Source organism: Solanum lycopersicum, chromosome 1 (assembly GCF_036512215.1).
Source record: "Solanum lycopersicum chromosome 1, SLM_r2.1".
In the NCBI taxonomy this organism is placed as follows: Eukaryota; Viridiplantae; Streptophyta; class Magnoliopsida; order Solanales; family Solanaceae; genus Solanum; species Solanum lycopersicum.
This window is the reverse complement of record NC_090800.1, coordinates 93,337,483-93,360,541: the sequence shown is the minus strand read 5'-3', so window position 1 is coordinate 93,360,541 and position 23,059 is coordinate 93,337,483. Positions and strand designations below refer to the sequence as shown.

Genomic DNA, 23,059 nt, shown 5'->3' with positions numbered 1-23,059 from the left:
CTTTAAATGATTGTTTCTCTTAGGGGTCGGGTCGTTGGTTGGACTCATTAGCAAATATAAATCTCAGCATACCCAAATTTGAATACCTATTCATAATTTGCTTGAAAACTGCAGTTTGTGATTAAGTTGCTTGATTTTCTGATGGCCATTTTTGTATGTTTTCTTGAAGAAATTTGAGAGCTTAATGCTACTAAAGAAGTACTAATAGTTGTGTTAGGGATATAGAGATGGGATGCTATTTATGGAGGAAGATCCCAACTTATTTATGTTTGTTTATGAAGAAACCAATGTACTTGTAAAAGATAACAAACAAGATTATTTACTTGGAAGGCTAGGAACTGGACTACATTCAAGCACATGAATGTTCAAACTGGAACAGTTGTGTTACAGATTAAGAAGGATATCGTGGAAAGATTAGATCTATTATAAATAGGGAGAAAAGGTCGCAGTTGTAGCAGTTTGATTCAAAGGCTTATTTGTAACTAGTTTCAGCACACGTGCGTTGCACGTGTATCCTATGTTAATTTTTTTTTTATTTTTCATTATAACAATTAGAATTCTACATGTACATGCATGTAACGAATAACAAAATCCAACAATTACAAATAAAATTATAAAATTATGACAAAAAAATCAGGTGAGGATTCTTATTTTAATGTATAAAATTTATCAACAAACTGTAAATTTAGAACTTTAGATAGTAACAAAAGATTAACTTTAGCCTAAATAAAAATACAATTAAAACAATAAAAAATTTATGGAAAATCAAATTAAAGAAGTTTAATCACAATAACATCAAACGAGGAATCTTATTTTAATGCATAAAATTTATCAACAACTGTAAATTTAGAACTTTAGATAGTAATTAGCCAATTTGCATTATATATAGTCACAAAAGATTAACTTTAGCCTAATTAAAAATACAATTAAAACAATAAGAAATTTATGGAAAATCAAATTAAAGAAGTTCATAGAGAGAAAACACATACAAAATAAACAAAGAAAAAAACATGCGACAACATACACATTCTTTTGAAGACTTTAATCATATAACAATGCAAATCTTTAGTGGGCATCTGGGCATTGATTATGGTCTTTATATATTGATTTAACTCAATGATCTCATAATAACCAATATTTTTAATATTTAGTGTGGCATGTAGAATGATTACTATTTATAAATAAATATTTTATAATATTTTAATTTAACACAGAATAAAATGATAATCTAATTTTATACTTTATTATTTAAATATTTTTTTACCCTTCAACCAAAAACAACCTTCATAGGGAAAAAAAATAGACAAATACAATGAAAACTTATCAAACAGTGTAATATAACACCAAAAGATTGAAGAGAAGACACCATATCAGAAAGAAAATTTATGCATTAGGATTGTATCATATATAGCCAAAAAGAACATATACAATGAAATTAATTTTATACAGTGACTATTAATCAAAGAAATATAATTTTTTTTATGAACAACATATCTCAAAATTGTAGTCCACCTTACTTTTTTTTTTCTATTAATATATCAACATATTATCTAAATATAACAAAAAATCATTTAATATAGAAGGAAGAATCATAGTTAACAAAACTAAAACGGGAAGAACAAGGAAAAAATTGTAATCTAAATCGTGACTTACTCTTTCAATAGATTTATTGTAAGTTCATCTAAATGTTAGCATAGCATTTTCAAATGTATTAGAACCATACTGTGCCATCATATAGATTCATGCAATAGAGAAGACCAAGAAAATTTTCGAAAAAAGGGTTAGACTATGAATTCTTGTGCTTTTGAGTGTTCTTGATTTCTGTTGTTATTTTCTTTCTCTATGTCTTAAATATCTATACATTTCAATAATATGTGGAAGATGAAAATAATTCAAGTTAATTAAAAAGAGTGAAGTAACATATGAAAGTTCAAAAGAGTGATCTTTTCATTTACAATATTCATTGTAATTAATGTAAGTTAAGTAGTGCCTTCAAAATTTAAAACTGAAAAAACCTTTCAACTTCAGTAATTAAGTGATGCATGAATAAATAGGAGTAATAGAAAGACTTTAGAATCTTATCATTGTTTTTCTAATTAAAAGTCATTGACTGAATAAATTTAAACTTTCTTCCTAACTTTAAATACTTATGAAAATTAAATAGATATATATATATCATTGTGTAATTAAAATATTTATATTTAATTAAATTATAAACTAAATCTTAATTTAGTAAAAGGGCAAAATGTTTATTATAAATTATATAAGTTTTAATTTATTAGAGGGGCAAAATGGTAATTCAACTTTTAAGTTTTGAGCTTCATGCTTATAATAATACTAGATTTAGGAACGTGCGTTGCACATTTATCCCAACATACTTCATATAAATTTTGTATCGTAAAATTTATTATTGTTTCGGTAGAAACTACATATATCTTCCTAGTAAAAATATTATACCTTTAATTATAAAATTGACTGAAAGTGCATAAAGTAATAATAACTATTACACAAATTCAATATTCCAATGAAGATATTAAAATACAACATGATAAGCTAATGTATACAAAGCAACAGGCCATAGTAAATTATCAATAATAATAACACAACAATAGAAAGTACGTTGTACAATAACAACAAGCAAGAAACATAAATGTTAAACTAAATAAATAAAAAGAGACGAGAAAAGAGAGCATCGAGATTTTCTCATTTTTTTCCAATTGGTTTAAGTTTATATATTATTGTGTGAAATGTCACTATTTATTATTGGATAACATTGAGAAATACAAAGAGTTGTCATAAATAAATATTAATCCATTTGAGATTATCGATGAGAAATGAGAGTAATGAACATAATGAATATAATTAGTGAGAGTCACATACATTTACAAGTTGATGGTAAGTTATGTATACTAATATGATGATTTACTATTTACTATTTAATATTAATATTTAATTTATTAAACAATTTATAAAATTTAAACGTACTGTGTAAACAAAACTGTAATCTAAGAATAAAATATATAAAAGAATTCAAATATACTAAATCTGTAATGAAAAATCATTATGACTAAGTATTAAAAAATTTATACGAAAATACACCATTCAATCAAATATATTCTTAAAATAAAAGTACAAATACAAAAAAAAAAAAAATCAAATATGGGAGCAAGTTTAGCATAAGGCTACCAACAAAAATGCAAATTGATAATGTAAATTGAAGACATTCCTTTCCCTATTTTTAAGACATTCCTTTCCCTGTTTTTTATTGATATTGCAAATTGAAAAAAAAACTATAGTAATAAACAGTCAACCTTTGACCATAAAAAAAAGTTAAAAGTTTTGGAAGAGAAATTAACGAAAGTGACATTCAACTACATAAATGGAGGGGTCTTATCATAGTTCTAATCTCGGCAAATTAAAAAAACAAATACATCAAACTCCGATATTCTAGTAATTGAAGTGTTATTCATCCCTATAATCACATTACGTCTTGTAATCTTGACAGAAATTCTCTTTGCCTTGAAATTTTCTTCACTTGATTAAAGCTTCTCTAGTCTTCCACACACAAAAATTATATCACGTATAAATCTTTTTATGAAAATACTATTAGAAAATTTTCATAGAAAGATTTGTATTTATAGGGAAAAAATATAGTTTTGGAATATGAAGATTCACTTACAAAATTGAAAGATCAAGTATTATTACAAATTAAAGACAAATATTAATTAAAAATATAAATTAATTTGGAAGATGAAACACATACATGTATCTATTCAAAGGGATAACTCTTATTTTTAATTTTTGTTCTATTTAATTTACTCACATGTGTATACCAATCAAATAAAAATATTATAGAAATTCTACTATTACTATTTAATTAATTATTTATTTAATAACATTTGAATTTAGCATAAGGGTAAAATTGTAATTCAACTTTTCTACTCTGGAGCTTCCCATTTATAATAATATATGATATGATATGATTAGCTTTATTTTGGAGGCCTATTTTCTCATTGCACCCTTTCTAGAAGGTGGTTATGTGATTAGAAGGTTTTTTTAGGTGTATTTGTTACTTTGTGTATGTTGGTTATGGTAATATTCACAGTAGTTACCAAACGTACTTAGGGAGCCAACTATTAATCAATGGATTGTTCTTGCATATATAATATTCCCCCTGTTTCTATTTGATCATCTGATTTTGACCAACTGGCTCGGAATTTAATAAGCCAACTTTTTATCTCTTATCCTTTTTATATAAGTAGACACAGTTTGCATCTGGGGTATGGTTAATTCCTAGATATCCTCATAAGCTACCAGCAATATATGTGGATTTGATTCTTAGAGATCCTTTGTTCCCTATAGGATAATATATGTAGGACCGATTGAACTTGAACTTATATATGCCAAAGTAATTAATCATGTCAAACTAGCTGGAGGGCAGGACCATGTGATTGCTAATATATCATTGTCTTGTACTGATGTCCAATCCAAATGGCTCTTTCCATGTTTCAAAATAAGGTGGGGCCTATTGTTGTTTAACTAATACCACATAGTTTTCAATACTTGGAAGGCAAGAGCATGTGATACTACAGTGCCATTGTCTTCTGCTGGTACCCACACATTCCTATTCAACACACATCAATATGAGTTGCCATTTCCTATATAAACATATCTAATGAGGTATCTACCACCACAACACTCAGCAAACATCAAAGCTTTCTCTGCTTTTTGGTAACCTTACAATCCTTCCTTTTTTCTCACCTATACTAAAACTAAGAGATCATGGCTATTCTTCGTATGATCAAGAAGTCTTCTGCAACTAGAGATATTCCCAAGGGTCATTTTGCTGTGTATGTTGGGGAGATGCAGAAGAAGAGATTTGTGATCCCGATATCATTCTTGAGCCAACCTTTATTTCAAGACTTGCTTAGTCAATCTGAGGAAGAATTTGGCTTCGACCATCCAATGGGTGGTGTGACTATTCCCTGCAGCGAGGATTTGTTCATCGATCTCACATCTCGATTGCGGAAGTGAGAAGGAAACCAGTCCCCATTTTTTTAGTTACATAATTTTGTATAGTTGTAGTAAACCAGGATAGACACTGTACAGTTCAGAGTTAGAAGAAACACTAGTTAGACTAAGGAAACATTTTTCTACTTCAAAAGAAATTGAAGTAATGAAACTTTTTACTTACATGGTTTCATTCTGTGCCATACATCGATGTAAACAATTCATTGCAATAGAAACTTTTTGCTCAACTCTCGTCATTTTTTAGTCAGAATCTAGTCTTCTAAAGTGCCACAACTCATTCCGTTGGTAAGAATTATACTTTGTGGTCAAAATGAAGTTAAAATACACATGGTAGTGTCCATCATACAATGAAGTGTAACTCAAGATGTACTAGATCTGCCATTCTGCAGCAATGTGAAAGTACTGAGTTAAACTCAATCCAATAGAACTGGATGTAAATTGATTAACTCTTAATAATTTGTATTTCATGTTTATACTTTTTTTTTGAGAAGGTAACGACTTGTATTCTATTTCCACAAAAACAGAAACCTGCCACGACAAGTTACAGGTTTCCTAATTACAATTGAGGAGGGGAGTATCTAGAAGAACTTCAACCCTTTCAACAAAAAATTACAATAATCCTAAGACATCTTTAATTGATTCTAGATCTTCCCTATACTCCTGTTTACACCAAAAGTGAAACAAAACTAAACACTTCATCTTCATCGCCAAGCAGCCCACCAAATTCAAGCTGGTGCAATTTTCCACCTATCCTTATGGTCTGACATGCTAGCATAACTGCTCCAGATCTTCAAAGTCTGATTTATTTTCCTTGGCATTACCCAATTCAGGCCCTTCTTACTTGGGAATATTTCCCATAGTTGACGGGTAATCCTGTAGTGTACAAAAAAGGTGGGTTACAGTCTCAGCCTTTTCTTCCCAAAAAAAACACCTTGGACTTAGATGTATCCCCCTTTTCATGAGGTTTTCTTGGGTTAAAACAGCTTGTTTGGCCACAAGCCAAGTGAAGCAGGAAACTTCATAAGAAATTTTGACTTTCCATATAAGCTTCCAAGGCCAGTCCTCAATCTGATAATTATTAGGGTTAAATTTTTTTTAGGCCCCTTTCATACTGAAACTACCTTGACTGTGGCCCTTCCACTCCAATCTATCTTGGTCAGTGAAGGTTCCTTTGAATTGCTCCAATTTGCTGTAGAACTCAACTAACCTCAAAATCTCCTAGTCATTAAAAGGTCTTCTAAAGCTCAAATTCCATCCCTGGTGGTCCAATGATCTGCCATTTCATACTTCAGCTGGATAACTTCTTTCCAGAGAGCTGACTCCCTAGAAGCAAATATCCAGAGCCATTTCATCATAAGACATTGGTTCTGAGTTTTTAAGTTCCTCACCCCCATACCCCCTTTTTGTTCACTTCCAATCAGTGCATCCCATTTCACCAAGTGGAACTTCTTGGTTTCACTGAATTTCTTCTTAGAACATCCAATCTCTCAATGACCCCATCAGGGATAGGGAAGAGGGACATCATATAGGTAGGTATAGAGTCCAAAACACTATTGATTAGTGCTAGTCTTCCTCATAAGGAGAGATATTGACTTTTTCAGTTTACCAACCTCTTCTCGCAATTCTTTACCACTCCATTCCATATATTTATAGACATATTCTGATCAGCCAGAGGCATGCCCAAGTAGACAGTTGGTAGCTTCCCAATACTTCCACCAAGGACCCCAGCCAATTAGGTTAGGTTAGAAACCTCATTAACTGGATATATGAAGCTCTTATTCCAGTTGATGTGTGATCGTAGGATTGCTTCAAAAAGAAACAAAAATGACCTTGAGAATCATGGGTTGGTTCTTAATAGCCTCACAAAAGATAAATGTATCATCAGCGTACTGCAAAGCAAATGAGTATCTCCAAGTTTGAGCCTTCCCTGTGTGCAGCTTTGAATCCTTCAACCAGCTATTTTCTTGAGCAATTCTCAACATATCATTAAGACTTCCCATGGCAATGATGAAGAGAAAAGGAGATAATGGGTCTCCTTGCTATAGGCCTCTCTGTGAGGAGAAGGCTCACCCGTAGGGGAGCCATTGATTGATAAGGACAGAGAATTTGACGGTGCTTTTGCAGAACTTCATCCATCTTATCCATCTACCTCCAAATCCTATTGAGGTGGTTATAAGCTTTTTGTATATCTAGCTTACATAGAATGATTGTCTTCAATAGAAACTCTGTGCTCTGTGGTCTGCCCTGCATCCTCCAGCTGGCCTCCATGTCTCAGTTTCAGTATATATTCTTTAATAGAACTCCTCAATCTCCTTCTTTATAACTTCTTGTTTTTGGGTTGCTTCCCCATCCACCATTAATTCATCAATATTGTTATATCTTCTATGAGCATTTGCTGATCTGTGGAAAAACTTGGTGGTGTTGTCACCCTCTTGAGAAATATATGGCGAAAAAATATTATTGAATTGTGTATTTAAATTTTACATTGAGACCCTTTTCATAGACACTACATTAGAATCCTTTTCCGACTAGGAATCCTATTCTTATTCATATTCCTATTCCTATTCCTATTTTAAGTAAGAAATACTTATTCTATTCCAACACTCCCCTCAAGCTGGTGCATACAAATCATATGTACCTAGCTTGTTACAAATGTAATTAATACGAGGACCTATGAGGGACTTGGTGAAGATATGTGCAAGCTGATCATTTGACTTCACAAATTTTGTAACAATATCTCCTGTGAGTATTTTTTCTCTGACAAAGTGACAATCAATCTCAATGTGCTTAGGCCTTTCATGAAACACTGGATTTGACGAGCCGCTTGATTGTCACATACGAGTTCCATCTGATCAATTTTGCCAAATTTTAGTTCTCCCAGTAAGTGTTAAAGTCCCCACATACTACCCAAGGCCCATCAAAAAGTCCTCTGGCTGAGCCCAACTCTCACCATACTTTTTCCCTTTCTACTCTGCTGTTAGGAGAATAGATGCTTGTGAGACACCAAGTGAAGTCGCGGTTCTTCCCTGTGAACTTACAGGTTAGGGAATAAATGCCCCCAGACTACTTACTTCTCCTGTCCAAACTTTCCCATCCCATAGAATTAGAACACCTCCCCTTGTCCCACTAGCTTCCAGCTGATAGGGAGAATTTTGGTCTCTTGAAAGCAATAAACATCAGCTTTCCATGACACTATGGAGACTGTCATTGATCAACATTAATTTTGTAGCCCACCCCCACCCCCCTTCTTGTGCCTTTGCTTCTGAAATTACTTCCGCACTCGAGATTCATTCTTTGCTCCCTTGTTTCTGAGGTCATTCTCCTGTTCGTTTCTTCATTGTCGAATTTTTTTGTCTCATGTTTAGTTCCTCTTTGCACCCCGTGATGTCGACACCAAATTCTTTGGCAAATTTGATAATGTTCTGATGAATCCATATAGGAATATCATAATTCGGACCTCCCCTTCCCCTGGGTTATGTTGGTTTAAAGGTACTGCATCTTCAATTGTTGTCAACCCGGAGATGTTATAATCACTTCTCAACATAGCAGAAACTTGCATGGCACTATCTTCTAGGGTTGGGGAGTGTTCAGTTACCCTCACTTCCTCTTTTCTACTGTCTTCATGAAAGTCCGACTTCTTTTTCAGTTTCCTCTCAATTCTGTGCTGCCTCTTCTCCTTCTCCACAGTCCAGTCGTCTTCTTTTTGACCGACTCATAATTTTATGGAGATTTGCAAACACAGACATGTTGAAAGCCTTCTGTTATCAATAAACAGTGTCAACCAGTGTAATTTTTCATATTTTACTCATATATTTTGTATATAAGTGGATACAAAGTTTGCATCTGGGGTATGTTTTATTCCTTGAAATCAACACAAGCTGCCAGCAATATTAATGGACTTGATTCTTAGAGATCCTTTGTTCCCTATAGGAAAATATATGTAGGACCTATAGAACTTGATCTAATATGAGCTAAAACAATTAATCATGTCAACTAGTTGGAAGGCATGACCATGTGATGCCCAATCCAACTGGCTCTTCATCACATATCAAGAGGTTATCGACTTCTCATCACTTCCTAAAAATTATGTAATGTATAACGCTACTTTCCAAGTTTTCAAAAAAGGTAGGGCCTATTGTTAGTCAACTAATACCACAATGTTTTCAATACTTGGAAGGCAAGAGCATGTGATACTTGAGTGCCATTGTCTTCTGCTGGAGCCCGCAAATTCCTAATCAATTCACATCAATATGAGTTGCCATTTCCTATATAAATATATCCAAAGAGGTATCTACCACCACAACACTGAGTAAACATCAACGTTTTCTCTGCTTTTGAGTTCCCTCAACAGTCCTTTTTTTTTCATCTATACTAAAACTAAGAGATCATGGCTATTCTCCGTATGATCAAGAAGTATTCCGCAACTAGAGATATTCCCAAGGGCCATTTTGCTGTGTATGTTGGAGAGATGCAGAAAAAGAGATTTGTAATTCCAATATCATTCTTGAGCGAACCTTTGTTTCAAGACTTGCTTAGTCAAGCCGAGGATGAATTTGGCTTCGAACATCCGATGGGCGGTGTTACTATTCCCTGCAGTGAGGATTTGTTCATGGATCTCACATTTCGATTGAGGAAGTGAGAAGGAAACTAGTCCCCATTTTTTTGTTACACAATTTTGTATAGTTGTTAGTAAGCCAGGAACTCCACTGTGTACAGTTGAGAGCTAGAAGAAACAATAGCTAGACTAGGACACATTTTTCTACTTCAAAAGAAATTGAAGTAATGAAACTTTTTACTTCCATACATTGATGTAATCAATTCATTGCAATAGAAATTGTATGCTCAACTCTAATGGTTTGTAATCAGAAAGAACTACAATCTAGTCCTCTGAAGTGGCATACCTCATTCAATTGGTAAAAATGATAATTACACTTTATGATCTCTTCATAAGAAATAGTATCTGTACTTTTGAATATGAACTCGAATTTCTAGCAATAATAAGGTGTTGACTGACTAATAATTTAATGGAGATTTGCATAACATGGACAGAGATAGCCAGTAAAGAATATATATTATTCTCTACTATTTGGAAACATTTAGAAAAAATCTATTGAATGGGTTGGTTTATTTTAATCAGGAAAGTTGATCCTACATAATGACTTAGCTTGAGGGACTAAGCATATGGTCAGATGGTAGTAAATTTTACCTGTTATTATCATTCTGATCAAACTCATAAAATCCTGCTGTTGATAATGACTCAATGTTAGCAAATTGATTTCTAAAAATCTTCAGTTCTCTATCTTGTCCTGAAAATCACTGGGGTGTAGGGACTTCTGATATTGAAGAGCAATGACTAAGATCATATATACTTGACAATGAGTTGAGTAGCAAAACCATGTGCTATAGTCAATCAACAGTACAACAAATGCCTCTCTACCAGTTGAATCTTCTATATGATTGATTTTATTTTTTGTTATAGTTTTGATATAAGTGGACACATGAGAGTTTGCATTAATAGTATTATGGCAATGAGTTGGAAGGCAAAACCATGTGATACTTCAGGTGCTACTGTCTTTAGCTGGTGCCCACATAATGTCTATTCAATGCAAATCAGTAGAATTCTACAACTTGATGTTAGCCTATACAAACACATAGAAAGAAGGCTTACCATAACAGCACTCAGCAAAAACTTGAGCTATTTTTGTGAGCGTTTTCTTGTTTAATCATATTTTTGTGGTTGTGTGCGAATACAATGCATTCAATGAATAACTAAATTATTTGAGATAATAATTATAAACTGAGTATACATTAATTATATATTTTTATTGTACAAGAATTATACATACAGAAATATAAGTTTGAAAGATTATAATGGCTATGACGCGTATATGCATAAAAGTGTATCTACACTGTATTAATCATTCCAGAGAAACGTTATTGAATTCAATCATCCAATGGGTGGTCTCACCATTCCTTGCAGTGAGAATATGTTCATTGAGAAGGAATTAACCATTTATAGTCTTCATGGAAACTATAAAGACATTGGAACAGGTTGATAGTGAGTAAACATTTATGTTCTCTACATTTGCTGAAATAACTCCGATAATTTGAATCTGAAAAGCTGATCCTACATAATGACTTAACATTAGGGACCAGACAAGTTGTCATAAAAACAATGGGCCTGCTAATCTTCAGGCATGATGGCTTGAAGTCATGAATACTTGACAACAAAACCATGTGATACTTCTTCATCCTATCGATTTGATTATGAGAAAGAGGTAGGACCAACTGTTGTTGAACTTATAATATGTCAATCTTTTGGAAAGACAGAACCATGTGGTTATTGATATATCATTGTCTTTACCACAAATAATGAGATTTTATGACTTGCCATTTGCTTATATAAACTTGTTTTGAGAAGTTTCTACCACCACAACAAAAACTGCTTACAGGATCTTAACTAGTTCTTTCTCTTCATACTTCAGCCATCTCATGGCTACTCGTGTTCCTCGTATAATCAAGAAATCATCAACATCATTGGATGTTCCCAAGGGCCATTTTGTTGTTTATGTTGGGGAGAAGCAGAGGAAGAGATTTGTGATACCGATATCATACTTGAGTCAGCCTTCATTTCAAGGCTTGCTTAGTCAAGCAGAAGAAGAATTTGGCTTCGATCATCCAATGGGCGGTGTAACGATTCCCTGCTCAGAGGACATCTTCATTGACATCACTTCTCACTTTAGGATTTAAAAATATAGTTGAGAATTTTATTTTTTTATCTTTTTATAGGTCTCACAATTTTGTATGCATTCCATCTTGTATAGTTGATTAGTTAGATGTGAGTCTTAGCACCACAAAGTCTGGTGCTTTTTTACTCACAAATTAAAGAAAATACTTCAATGAATACAGATACCACAATTATTATTTGAAATATTGCCTGATTTGTTGGTTAGAATTTGGATATTTAATATCCTACCGAAGCATCGAAGTTAGTGCTAGGAAAACAACTTCTTCACATGGTATGGTAATTCCCATGTTGTGATCGAAGCCAAATTCTTCCTCAGCGCATTGTAAGAGGCACTGAAACAGAGGGTGACTCAAGAAAGAAATAGGTACGATATATCGAGTTCTATTCTCTCCTACGTAAACAGCAAAATGTTTTTTTGGTACGTCGATGGGAAGGTGATGTACATCATCATAGCCCTGTTTCTTGCCCAAAATCAAACACCTTTTAAGAATTTGCTTCAATACTGCAGCTTGTGATAGCTTATTTGATATTCTGATAGCCATTTCTGTATGTTTTAAGGAAGTGCTTGTAAGTAGTAAGGTGGTGTTTGGCATAGAGAGACGATGTGAAGCTATTTATGGAGGAATATCCCAACTTGTTTATGAAGAAACCAATGTATCTCTTAAAAGATAACAAACAAGATTATGTACTTAGGAAGCCAACTATTTAACCAGTGGATTTTTTCTATTTGATTGCATCATTTCGAGTTTCTAAAAAGTATAATAAAAATTGGTAGAATATGTCAAAATGATTTTTAATCTTTTTTATTTTAAAATACCATATTAAAGGTTAAAATTAAAAAGTGACCAAAAAAGGGAAAAACAAAGTTAACACAAATAAATTAGAAACGTGATAAGGTAAAATGTTGGCATGAAATTAGATACTTACAAAGCAGAAGAAAACGCCAACAAAAACTTGAAAAGAAAAAAAAATTTGTGATACTTGCCCAAGACAACACAAAACTTAGGCAGGCAACACCTTGATACTTTGTACGATAATGTTAATAAAATACTCCCCTTCTTCGGTATTATTTGTCATAATTTCTATTTTTAGAGTTAAATTATAAAAATTTTGACTAATATTTTAAGATGTATTTTTTTCATCATATTAATATGCAAAAAATTGCAATGGATAATACTTTTCATATAGTTTTACAATATCTAATTTTTTTGTTTAAAATATCAAATTAATGTGATTTAATTTAACTTTGAAAATTAGTCAAATTGATTTTTGAAAAGCACAACATGACAAACAATATCGAAAGGAGAGAGTAACATGGATTGTGGTGCAAAAGCTTGTCATACAGTGATAAAACTGTTTCACTCTTAATCACAAAATTTGAATTCAAGTTTTTGGTAAATATCATCCTCGAATAAATCATATAGCATGTAAATATCATCCGTAGATTTCGTACTGTTCAATAATATATCCCACACCTAACACCCCAGGGTTCTTAATCATTGGACTGCATTTTTTATTTATCTTTGTTTTAATTAATAATTAGAAGAAAGCAAAAAGAAACAAAGATTATATATAGAGTGAAGATTTGCTCAACGAAAATACCTTGATGCTTGGATGATACTAACAATGTTTTTTTTTTTGGAATAATTAAGGAGAATTTAGCTATATGGAATCTATATTAATTATAATCACAACAATATACTACAAGCAACTCACTTTATACAGAGGCGGATTCATGATATGAAGTTCATGAGTTCATACAACAATCTCAAGTTAATATACAATATTAACTGAGTTTACAATTAAATATTTCAAGATATTTTGTGAGTGTGTTGATACATACACATAAAGTTTAAGTAAAAGTCAATGATTTCCTATATATGAACTCAGATATGATACTCTTGATGCCATGTCCTTGTTTTAATTTCAAAAAAAATGTTTAATGAATTTGAGACGTCTTCTCTTGTAAGATCTTCAAATGGGATTTAATTGTATGATGTACATAATCGTTACTCTCTGCACATTTCATTTGTAACTCTATTTTTTTAAAAAAAAAAATTGGATTATAAAATCCACACTGATTATCATTAAATTAAAAAAGAAGTTCGCATTAATATAGTACTAATTAAAATTAAGTTTTTTATATATATATATACAATGTCTTTTACAAAATGTCCTTGTTGTTGTACTTGTAAGTTGTACCCGTTCAGCTTCTTTACTAAACTCGAACACCTTTTCATAATTTGCTTTAATACTGCCACTTATGGCAACTTGTAATTTGATTTTTAGGAAAAATGTCTGATATACCCCTCAACTTTATTATTTAGAGTTAATATACCCCTTGTTACGAAAGTGACTCATATATACCCCTACTTGTAAACAAATGACTCACATATATCCTTTTCCTCTAACGGAAATGAAAAAAAAAATTAATCTAAATTTTTATTATTTTTTTCTAAAAAATATAATCTCATATGAGTAAATTTAATCCTCGTCAAATATATATTTTTTGACCTTTTTTTGTTTCAATGACTAATTTATAATTATTATTTGATAATCAAATTTATTTATGTTTCACTAATATTCTTGTAAAACTTATTGTAGATGACCAAATTTTTTCTTCAAATACGAAATTAAATTACAATACACACAAACAAAATAGTTTAAATTTTTTTTTAAACTAAGGAATGAAAGCAAAAAAAAAATAAGAATAAGAAACTCAAATAATTATTAAAAAAAAGTCAAAAAATAATTTATATATGAAAAAAATTAAGATATACCTTGAACTTTGATAGAAGAATCATATATACCCCTAAATAATTTTTAAAAAAATTGCAAGTAATAAATATAAATTTAAAACTAATTTTTTAACTTCCGTTAAATAAAGGGTATATATGAGCCATTTTGTAACGACAGGGGTATATGAGAGCCGTTTGTATAACGGTAAGGGCATATATGAGCCACTTTTATAACGAGGGGTATCTCAACTCCAAATGACAAAGTTGAGGGGTATATCATACCCTTTTCCCTATTTTAAACTATATATCTTATTATATTAACATAAATAAATAAAAATTATAGTCTTTGGGGTTTGGAATATTGAAGAGATTAAAGTTAAGAATTAAAAGGGAAAAAAATTCAACTTGGAGTTCAAAGGTCAAAAATACATTTAAAATTAAAGTATCTCAATTGTTTAAGTTTTATGAGTGAACTATAATGTGTCTGTGTTTCTTATCAATCAAATATTTATCGAAACACACCTTAACTATCAATTGTTGTTGTTTTCTTATTTGAACAATTGTGATATTTCAAATTGAAAAAAATGAACAATGACAGTTAGATGTGTTTCGATAAACATTTAGTGATAGTTCACGTATAAAACTCACACAACTTATAGTTGACATACGTTTTCAAAGGTGTGAAGTATGGTGAAGTAAAACAAAAGGTAGGTGAGATTGTATTGAAGAGGACAAAATAATACATTGGAAGGAGAGGAGCAAAGCTCTATGAATTTACCGTACGTATCCCTCCCCCCCCCCCCCCCCCCGCGAATTTCTAGTTCATAGGTTGCATAAAATAAAGGATTAAAAGAATTGGACTCTAATTAATCTTTGTTGATTAAGAAACCAATGTATTAATAAAGTAAAAGAAACAGACAAGATTTCTTAGGCTTTGCTCAAGATCCATCAGTTTATATAATACCAATAATATTTTTATTATAACTACCATATATCTAGATATATCAAATAACTCCTCGAAGAATATGTCTATAATTAATTCTAAGTACAAGAAATTTCCAGTCAATTAGCATTATTTGACTTACATGCGCTTTTTAATTATTATTTTTTTAAAAAATGAGAGAATATATTCTCAAAAGAAGTATTTTTAGTTGTTTATTGTTTACACTTGGAATATGGAAAATTCAGCTGTACGGAGTCCATATAATAAATAAATCGTATAATATATTCTTTTCGTTTTAGCTTAGTTTGACTCGCCTAAAATCTTAAAACTAAACAGTAAATGACTTTTCTGATTTTATGATCTAAAAGTAAAGATATGTGTACAATTATTATATTGAAATATCATTTAATTTTGCGATCTTCAAATTAGAAAAGATGTATTCTTTTTAAAATATATTAAAAGGAAAGTATTAGTCTGACAAATTTACAATAGAAAGAGTAGCTCTAACCCTTCTATTAGGATCAAGCATTTATCAATATCATGTCAAAATCTATAGTTAATAATAAAAACGAGACTTTATTTCTTAACTAAATCTACTAAATAAATATCATATTCGATCGTGACTCCGATCTATCAAGTCATCCTAGCCCCTCATCAGCCTTGCCATATAGACCCAACCATTAATTTTTAGTCACTTCCATAGGTGGCATAAAAAACCTTAATCTGAACGTTTGTTTTTTTAGCTCCAAGAATCATTGTTACCACTATAAAATTACTACTTTGCTACACTCATTTTCTTTGGCTCTTTCCATTTTCAATTACAATGTATTTTATTTATTTTTGTTTTTTAAGGCACAAGATTATATAGGCTTTGTTCAAGAGTTAGGCAACCAACACCTTCATACTTCGACGATACTAATTCTAATATTTCAACAAATTCAATTACAACTACGTACCAATATCATCGTCCAAGATACAAGAAGTTACCCATCAATAAATTAAGGGAAAATGCATAAGTACTCCCTCAACTTATGCCCGAAATCTCAGAGACACACTTATACTATACTAAGATCCTATTACCCCCTGAACTTATTTTATAAGTAATTTTCTACCCCTTTTTATCTTACGTGGCACTAGTTTGAAAAAAAATCAACTATCATTGGGCCCACAAGATAGTGCCACGTAGGCTAAAAAGGGGTAAAAAATTATTAATAAAATAAGTTCGGAGAGGGGGTAATAGGACCTTAGTATAGTATAAGTGTGTCTCTGGGATTTCAGGCATAGGTTGAGAGGGGTACTTGGATATTATCTCATAAATTAACTTGGAAAATTTTACAATTTTTCAAACAAATTGTTACATATATATCTACATTTTTATAAATTTATATGATAGCATAAAAAATAAAATAATTAATAGATGCACTATTATTGTGTGGCTTATCAAGTGACAAACATAAATAATATCTGAAGCTAAATTGAATTAGATTAACTTAATATTTTATAATAAAAAATTTAAATATTCAAAATCTATAGAAGTTAAAACTTTTTCCTGTGTCAATTTGATTTTAAAAATATATTTTAAAATATTAATCAATATTATTCAATTCTTAAATTAAAAAAAAAAAACATGACAACTAATTTGGAATACTATTTACTCATGTGGCTACAAATTTGGAGAACATAATTAATTAAGTATTGTAGATCACAAATCAGACCACTTTCAGTATATGTTCAATTGGACTTTTCCCAGATATAGATGCACTAAAATTAATCATGAGCAAATTGATTGAGAGACATTTTATATATATATAAAAAATGGAAAATAAATTGACAAACAAAACATTCTCTTCTCTCACTGGGTGCAAAATAACACCACTGTAAGGAAAAAAAAATTCCAATATTTAATTTTACAAATCTGAATCTGACCCATAAAAAACATTACGAAATTATATAATGTGGTTCCTAGGGTCAGGTTAGATGAAAATTACAGAACAACAAAATACAGTAAAATTCAAAAAACGAATAAATAGATGTTAAAAAGAAAAAGAAAAAAAAAAGCAGCTACTATTCACTTAATTTTGAATTAATATCGGAGCATGGAATTAGTTAGTGACCGAAACACAACTTCTTCGCATGGAATTGTAATTCCCATGTCATGATCGAACCCAAATTCTTCCTCGGATTGTCGAAGGAGACATTGAAACTCGGGATGAGTCAAAAAAGAAATAGGTACGATGTATCGACTTCTATTTTCTCCAACGTAAACTGCAAAATGTCCTTTTGGTACGTCGATGGGAAATTGATAGTCTTCATCATCGTAGCCCTGTTTCATTCCCAAACTCGAACATCTTATTATTATTTGCTTCAAAATTGCAGAATGTGATTGCTTGTTTGATTTTCTAATGGCCATTTTTTTTTTTTTTGAAGAAATTCAAAAAAATGTTGGAAATTTTAGTGGAATGAAGAAAGAGAAGTTAACTAAAGAAATTGTGGTGTTTGGAACAGAGAGAATGTGAAAGCTATTTATGAAGGAAGGTACCAATTATTTTAATCTATTATGGGATTAAAATAGAAATAAGCGATAAATAAATTTTGTATCTAAATAGTAAAATTTGTTGATTGTTTTGTTTAATGAATCTAGATATGCGATCTTGCAATAACATATATAATTACATTACTTAGTTTTTTAATCAATGCTTTGGGCTAAGAATGGTTTTAAACTAAGAAAATTTTGGGGGATTCAAGGTGAAATACTTGAAAGATTCACTAAGCAAATAAATTAAATGGATTGATGTTAACTTAATTGTCCCACTTCAATTAAATAAGCACATGTATAATGTATTCGTAAAAGTTCTTTACTTTGGCATCCCTTTATATTTTCAATTTTTCTGCATGCTTACTAATTTTTCTCTGTTTCTGAAGAAACCAATTTATTTTTCTCAATTATTTCCTCCGTTTTGATTTGTTTTATCTGATTTTAACTTTACACAAATTAAAAAATAATAATAAAAGATTTTTTAATTTTGTGTGTCTAAATTAAAATATGAAGAATATAGTAAGTGTTATTTAATCTTATGATCTTAAACACTTAAAAATTGGAATTAAAAAGTTGTCCCCAAAAAAAAATTCTGTTTAAATAAAAAGCTAAGTAAAACAAATAATTGAAACATGGGTGTAATTGATCTAAGTGGGATAGTTATATAATATAAGCAACCTTTCAATACATAAAATATATGTGTGTAGTACGTACGACTATCATTAACTAGTCTAACGATGATGGTGCGTACGCAGACCTTACACCTATTTGAACGGATAGATTGTTTCGATACATCAAGGTATGGGTGGTTTATAATATAAGATGATGGTTTACTTACTCTGCTTAATTTTGTGAATAGCTATGTCTGGTGGATTTTAAACATATCAATTTGATATCTTGTACCTTTGTTACTGCATATAGTGCATACATACCATACATGATATCCTTATCTTTAAATTTTGCACAATCATGATTTTTAATATGTTTGATTTTGTACTATGGATCCAATAGTCTATATTTCCTCGAAACTTCCTACTTTAACAATCCTGTTTCTGGGCTCTCTGTCTTTGTCTAAACACCCATGTTTGATGGTTTACCATCCTCAGATAGTCCAATCGCGCTTTTGGAGATCGATTTTATATGGATCATGATCTATAACATTTTATTTTAAATCGATTTTACCTAGCTAATTTATCCTTAAAATAAAAGAATGATCCATTTGGCAATCCAGTATTCCCCTATTTGATCTAGATTTGATTTAAAACTACGTACCCTCAGTTCCTTAGCCTCAAGTTTAATCATTTATACAAACTATAGTATGATGAAAATATCAAGAAGCATGGTCCTGGAAGTGGGCCAGTATCTTTACCTGGTTTTTAATTTGATACGATATTTAAGAAAATAAGAAAAATCGTTCAAATTTTGTGAGACACATTCTTTATTGAAATAGAACATATGTGTGAAGTAATTTAAAGAAGGCAGTTTGAAAGTAGTTGGTGCTTAAATCAGAAAGGGCAGGGCCTTACAGTATTGTCTTTAGTAGTACTAGTTGTCTAGTTATAACATATTTGTGTAACATGCCCTCCATGTGCTATGTGGAACCCTTTGGTCACCATCATCCCCCACATATATCATATTGTTGTGTTGTACACATCGCCGTGCTCCGGTTAGTACATGGACCATTAACAATCAACGTCTCATATTCTTAACTAGATGTCTCAGTTTCAATTAATACGAAACTCTTTTTTTTAAGTAGGCCTTACGAGTATGTAAGCTTTTATTCTTTTATAATTAGGGATATGCAAAAAAAAAAAATGTGCTTTAGTTTTCACTTGAAATGGTAATAGTGTGATGTGGAATACTTTGGTTTTCTTGATCCATACTCATTGTTTAGTTATAGCACCTAGTTTTATTGAGTCTCGTTTTCAGTACTATCCATTTTGAGCTACTATATCTCTTTCTAGCATGTGCATTTCCCTCTTCTTGTTACAAAATTGCACCTATAATTAACAACAATTGAAACTGCCGAATTTTTTTTCCTGTTCTTTCCTTTAGCAAAAAGGGAAAAGGAGAACGAGATGGAATCGAACTCTCATCAACAAGATGAAATTAGTGTAGTAGACCAACTGAGTCATTAAGATTCACCTTGAAATTGATAATTAAGTAAAGTGAAAAAGGTCAATCTTTTGTTGATCAATTATCTTTTATTTTTTTGTTTTCATCTAGTGTTTGATATATATATTTGAGTCCGACTAATTTAAACAGGGTTCATTCTAGGGACAACGCTCACAATAGGATTTCTCCTCTGTTAATGGAGCCAATTGAAAGATTTTTTTTTTGTTTGGGAGATTTAATTTAATTGTGTGGAGCTCATATTGAACTTAATGGATGGGGGGCTCATTGTGTGATAACAACTTTTCTGCAAATTGATGTTGGTAAAGGAAAAGGACCACTTTGAAAAAGGAAAATCAGAATAAGAATCATAATCTAGTTTTATATAACTCAAGTCTCAATCTAGTTACATTAACTACATCATTTTCATCAACTTCCACCTCTAAAATGTTGTATTTGGTATGTCATCAACAATACCAATACAACATATATAAAGCCTTTTTTGGCCTCCAAATAAAGCATCAAATGTATTTTTTTTTTAATCCCATGTAGTTAATCAAGGAATGTGGTCCATTTGGTAATTCTAATAAAGGTGTTTCATTTATTATGAGGAAATGCCAAGCAAATGTCAATTTAAATGAAACATAAGTACTACCAACTCCATTTTTACTTGTCCGTAATCATTTTTACTTGCTAAATTTAAAAAATCATGCGATAAACTATAATCGTTTTTCAATGAAATTCCCAAAGCATTGATTTATCATCTAATGATGTAGAAAAAAATATCATTCTATTTATTATTATTCAAGAGACGTATAATCAATATTAAACAACTAAAAATGAATAGAAGAAGTATATAATTCCATTAACATACTCCCTCCTTCCATTTTTAATTTTCATGGTTTCTATTTTTTAAGTCAATTTATAAGAACGGTATAATATGCAAAAAAAAATGCAATTTATAGTAGTTTTCATATAATTTTTGAATATCTAAATTTTTCGTTTAAATTATCGAATTAATATATTTTAATTTAAATTTAAAAATTAATCAAATTAACTTCAAAAAAAAAAATAACATGTCAATTAAAATTAAACGAAACTAGTCGATTTTAAGGACCGAATCAAAGGAATCAGTTAACTTGGTAGTTAAAGCTGTTTAAGTATTAGCATTGATTACGAAAAACAAAACCGTTACCTAGGACTCTAAAAATTCAAAAAAAATTAAAAAATTATTCCCTCCATTTTAAAATAACTTAGTGTTAGAGGAAACGTGAAACTAAAGAACAAGGAAGAACAACAATATTTAACGTGGTTCGGATCAAAATGATTCTACGTCCACCAAATAACAACCGCACCAATATTTATTTTACTATACAAAGAATATAAGTGAAATACTACAAGAGAGAACACAATGTCTTAGAAGATGAGAAGGCAAGTGAAAGGATAATTTGAAAATGAATTAAGAGCTACCTATTTATAGGAATAAATTCATCATATTGATGTCATCCATGACATCGCTATGTGTCAAAATTGTCAAGGTTAAGAATGCAAACCATTATATGGTTTGCCTAACTTTCACCTACCAAGATACAATCTTTGACTTGTATTTCCTACTAATTATCTTCCTACCAAATATTTATATTAATTCATCTTCCATTTAGTTTGATTCCACAAGAACCAAAACCAACTCTTTCACTTAGATCATGAAATTACTAATTCAAGATAATTTATTAACGATAAGTTAGTAAATGAACATTTTTTTAAGAGGTGCATCTAAATTTTAAAATAAACACAATTTATTTTGAAACGAAAAAATATAATACGGACTAACATAAGTATTGGAGACAAAACCAAAGGAATCAATTACGTTGGTAGTTGGAGTTGGTTAAATTTTATTAGTATAGATTTACACGAAAAAACCTGGTAACCTAGGACTGAAAAGATTCTGCTAAAATTATAAAAATAGGACAGGAAGATCAAATTGTGATATATACAGGTCAAATCTGATGTTGTCTGGTTTAATTCGTATTATAAAAAAGTCGTTCCAGGTGAGGTAAAGATAAAATATAAAAAATTATGTTATCTCACAATTGATTTGAGGTTTTAGATAATATTTTGACTTATTTATTTTGTAAATAATTAATCACAAAATAATTGTTCTAAACAAAAAGAATCCTAATTTACTAAAGGAGTGCATGCTTTGCTGTTAAACCTCGTAGAAGCATTTTTAAAAACATTAAACCAAATAGTTTTTTTTTTCTACACATATTTGGATTTGATTGAACTCGAATTGACATCGAAAAATCTCAATTGGTGGCTGAAACGCTTTCTAACAAAGATAACTTCGTAAATAAAGGGGACTCAAGGTTAAAAAATTTTAATTAATAATGAAAAACTACTTTATCACTCAACTATAAATCTTAACGATGATAACGGAATAAAATGAAAGGAAACTAGAAACCAAAAAGAAAAAAGAAAACTTTCTGAAAAAGTAAGGTTCGTATTTCGTACTTGCGAGTACAATGTACACTTACTGCTCACCCGTGATTTCTCTGCACGCACTACTTTCAATTATGCTTCTGTTATAGTACTAATTCTACCATTAACTGTTTGTTCCGTTCTAAAAGATTTGTCTATCTTTTAATTTACCAAAAGTAAAAATATTTCAACTTTAAATAATATTTTAAAGGGAAAAGGGTCATTTAGAGTTGACATATCTCTAAAGTGACTCATATACGTACTTATAAATAAATGACTGACATATACCCTTTTCCTCTAACAGAAATGAAAAATAATATAATTTTAATTTAACTTTTTGTTTTTTTTTTCTATAAAATATAATTCCATATGAGCAAATATAATCCTCATCAAATATATTTTTTTGACTTTTCTTTCGTTTCAATTACTAATTTAAAATTATTATGTTGATAATCAAATTTATTTATGTTTCA

General features: G+C 30.5%; 3 protein-coding genes across 14 annotated transcripts in view; 1 reads left to right on the top strand and 2 right to left on the bottom strand.

The window, feature by feature from the left end:
• The window catches only part of LOC101255441 (uncharacterized), a 52,489-nt gene extending 40,527 nt beyond the window's left edge, over positions 1-11,962 (top strand). For 9 of the 12 annotated variants that reach the window (XM_069290485.1, XM_069290487.1, XM_069290479.1 and 6 more), the window contains one exon: positions 11,517-11,962. In XM_069290485.1, the coding sequence (XP_069146586.1) occupies positions 11,517-11,678 (162 nt within the window). In that variant the 3' untranslated portion in view covers positions 11,679-11,962. Of the gene's footprint in view, positions 1-23; positions 5,259-11,516 lie in introns of those variants that run through there. The other 3 variants (XM_069290471.1, XM_069290474.1, XM_069290477.1) reach the window with 1 other exon arrangement.
• LOC101253838 (protein SMALL AUXIN UP-REGULATED RNA 12-like) lies at positions 4,693-22,805 on the bottom strand. Its single transcript, XM_069290514.1, has one exon. It carries the CDS (start codon positions 17,868-17,870, stop codon positions 17,544-17,546), a length of 327 nt encoding a protein of 108 aa, XP_069146615.1. The 5' UTR covers positions 17,871-22,805; the 3' UTR covers positions 4,693-17,543.
• Positions 12,004-12,372, bottom strand: LOC101253537 (protein SMALL AUXIN UP-REGULATED RNA 16-like). The gene has a single exon (XM_069290509.1). The coding sequence runs from the start codon at positions 12,370-12,372 to the stop codon at positions 12,004-12,006; it is 369 nt and encodes a 122-aa protein (XP_069146610.1).
• Positions 22,806-23,059: the final 254 nt, after the last annotated feature.

Coding starts and splice junctions, on each gene's coding strand:
- LOC101253537 (XM_069290509.1), bottom strand. CDS start 12,372: ATGCCAAACACCACCTTACTACTTACAAGCACTTCCTTAAAACATACA.
- LOC101253838 (XM_069290514.1), bottom strand. CDS start 17,870: ATGGCCATTAGAAAATCAAACAAGCAATCACATTCTGCAATTTTGAAG.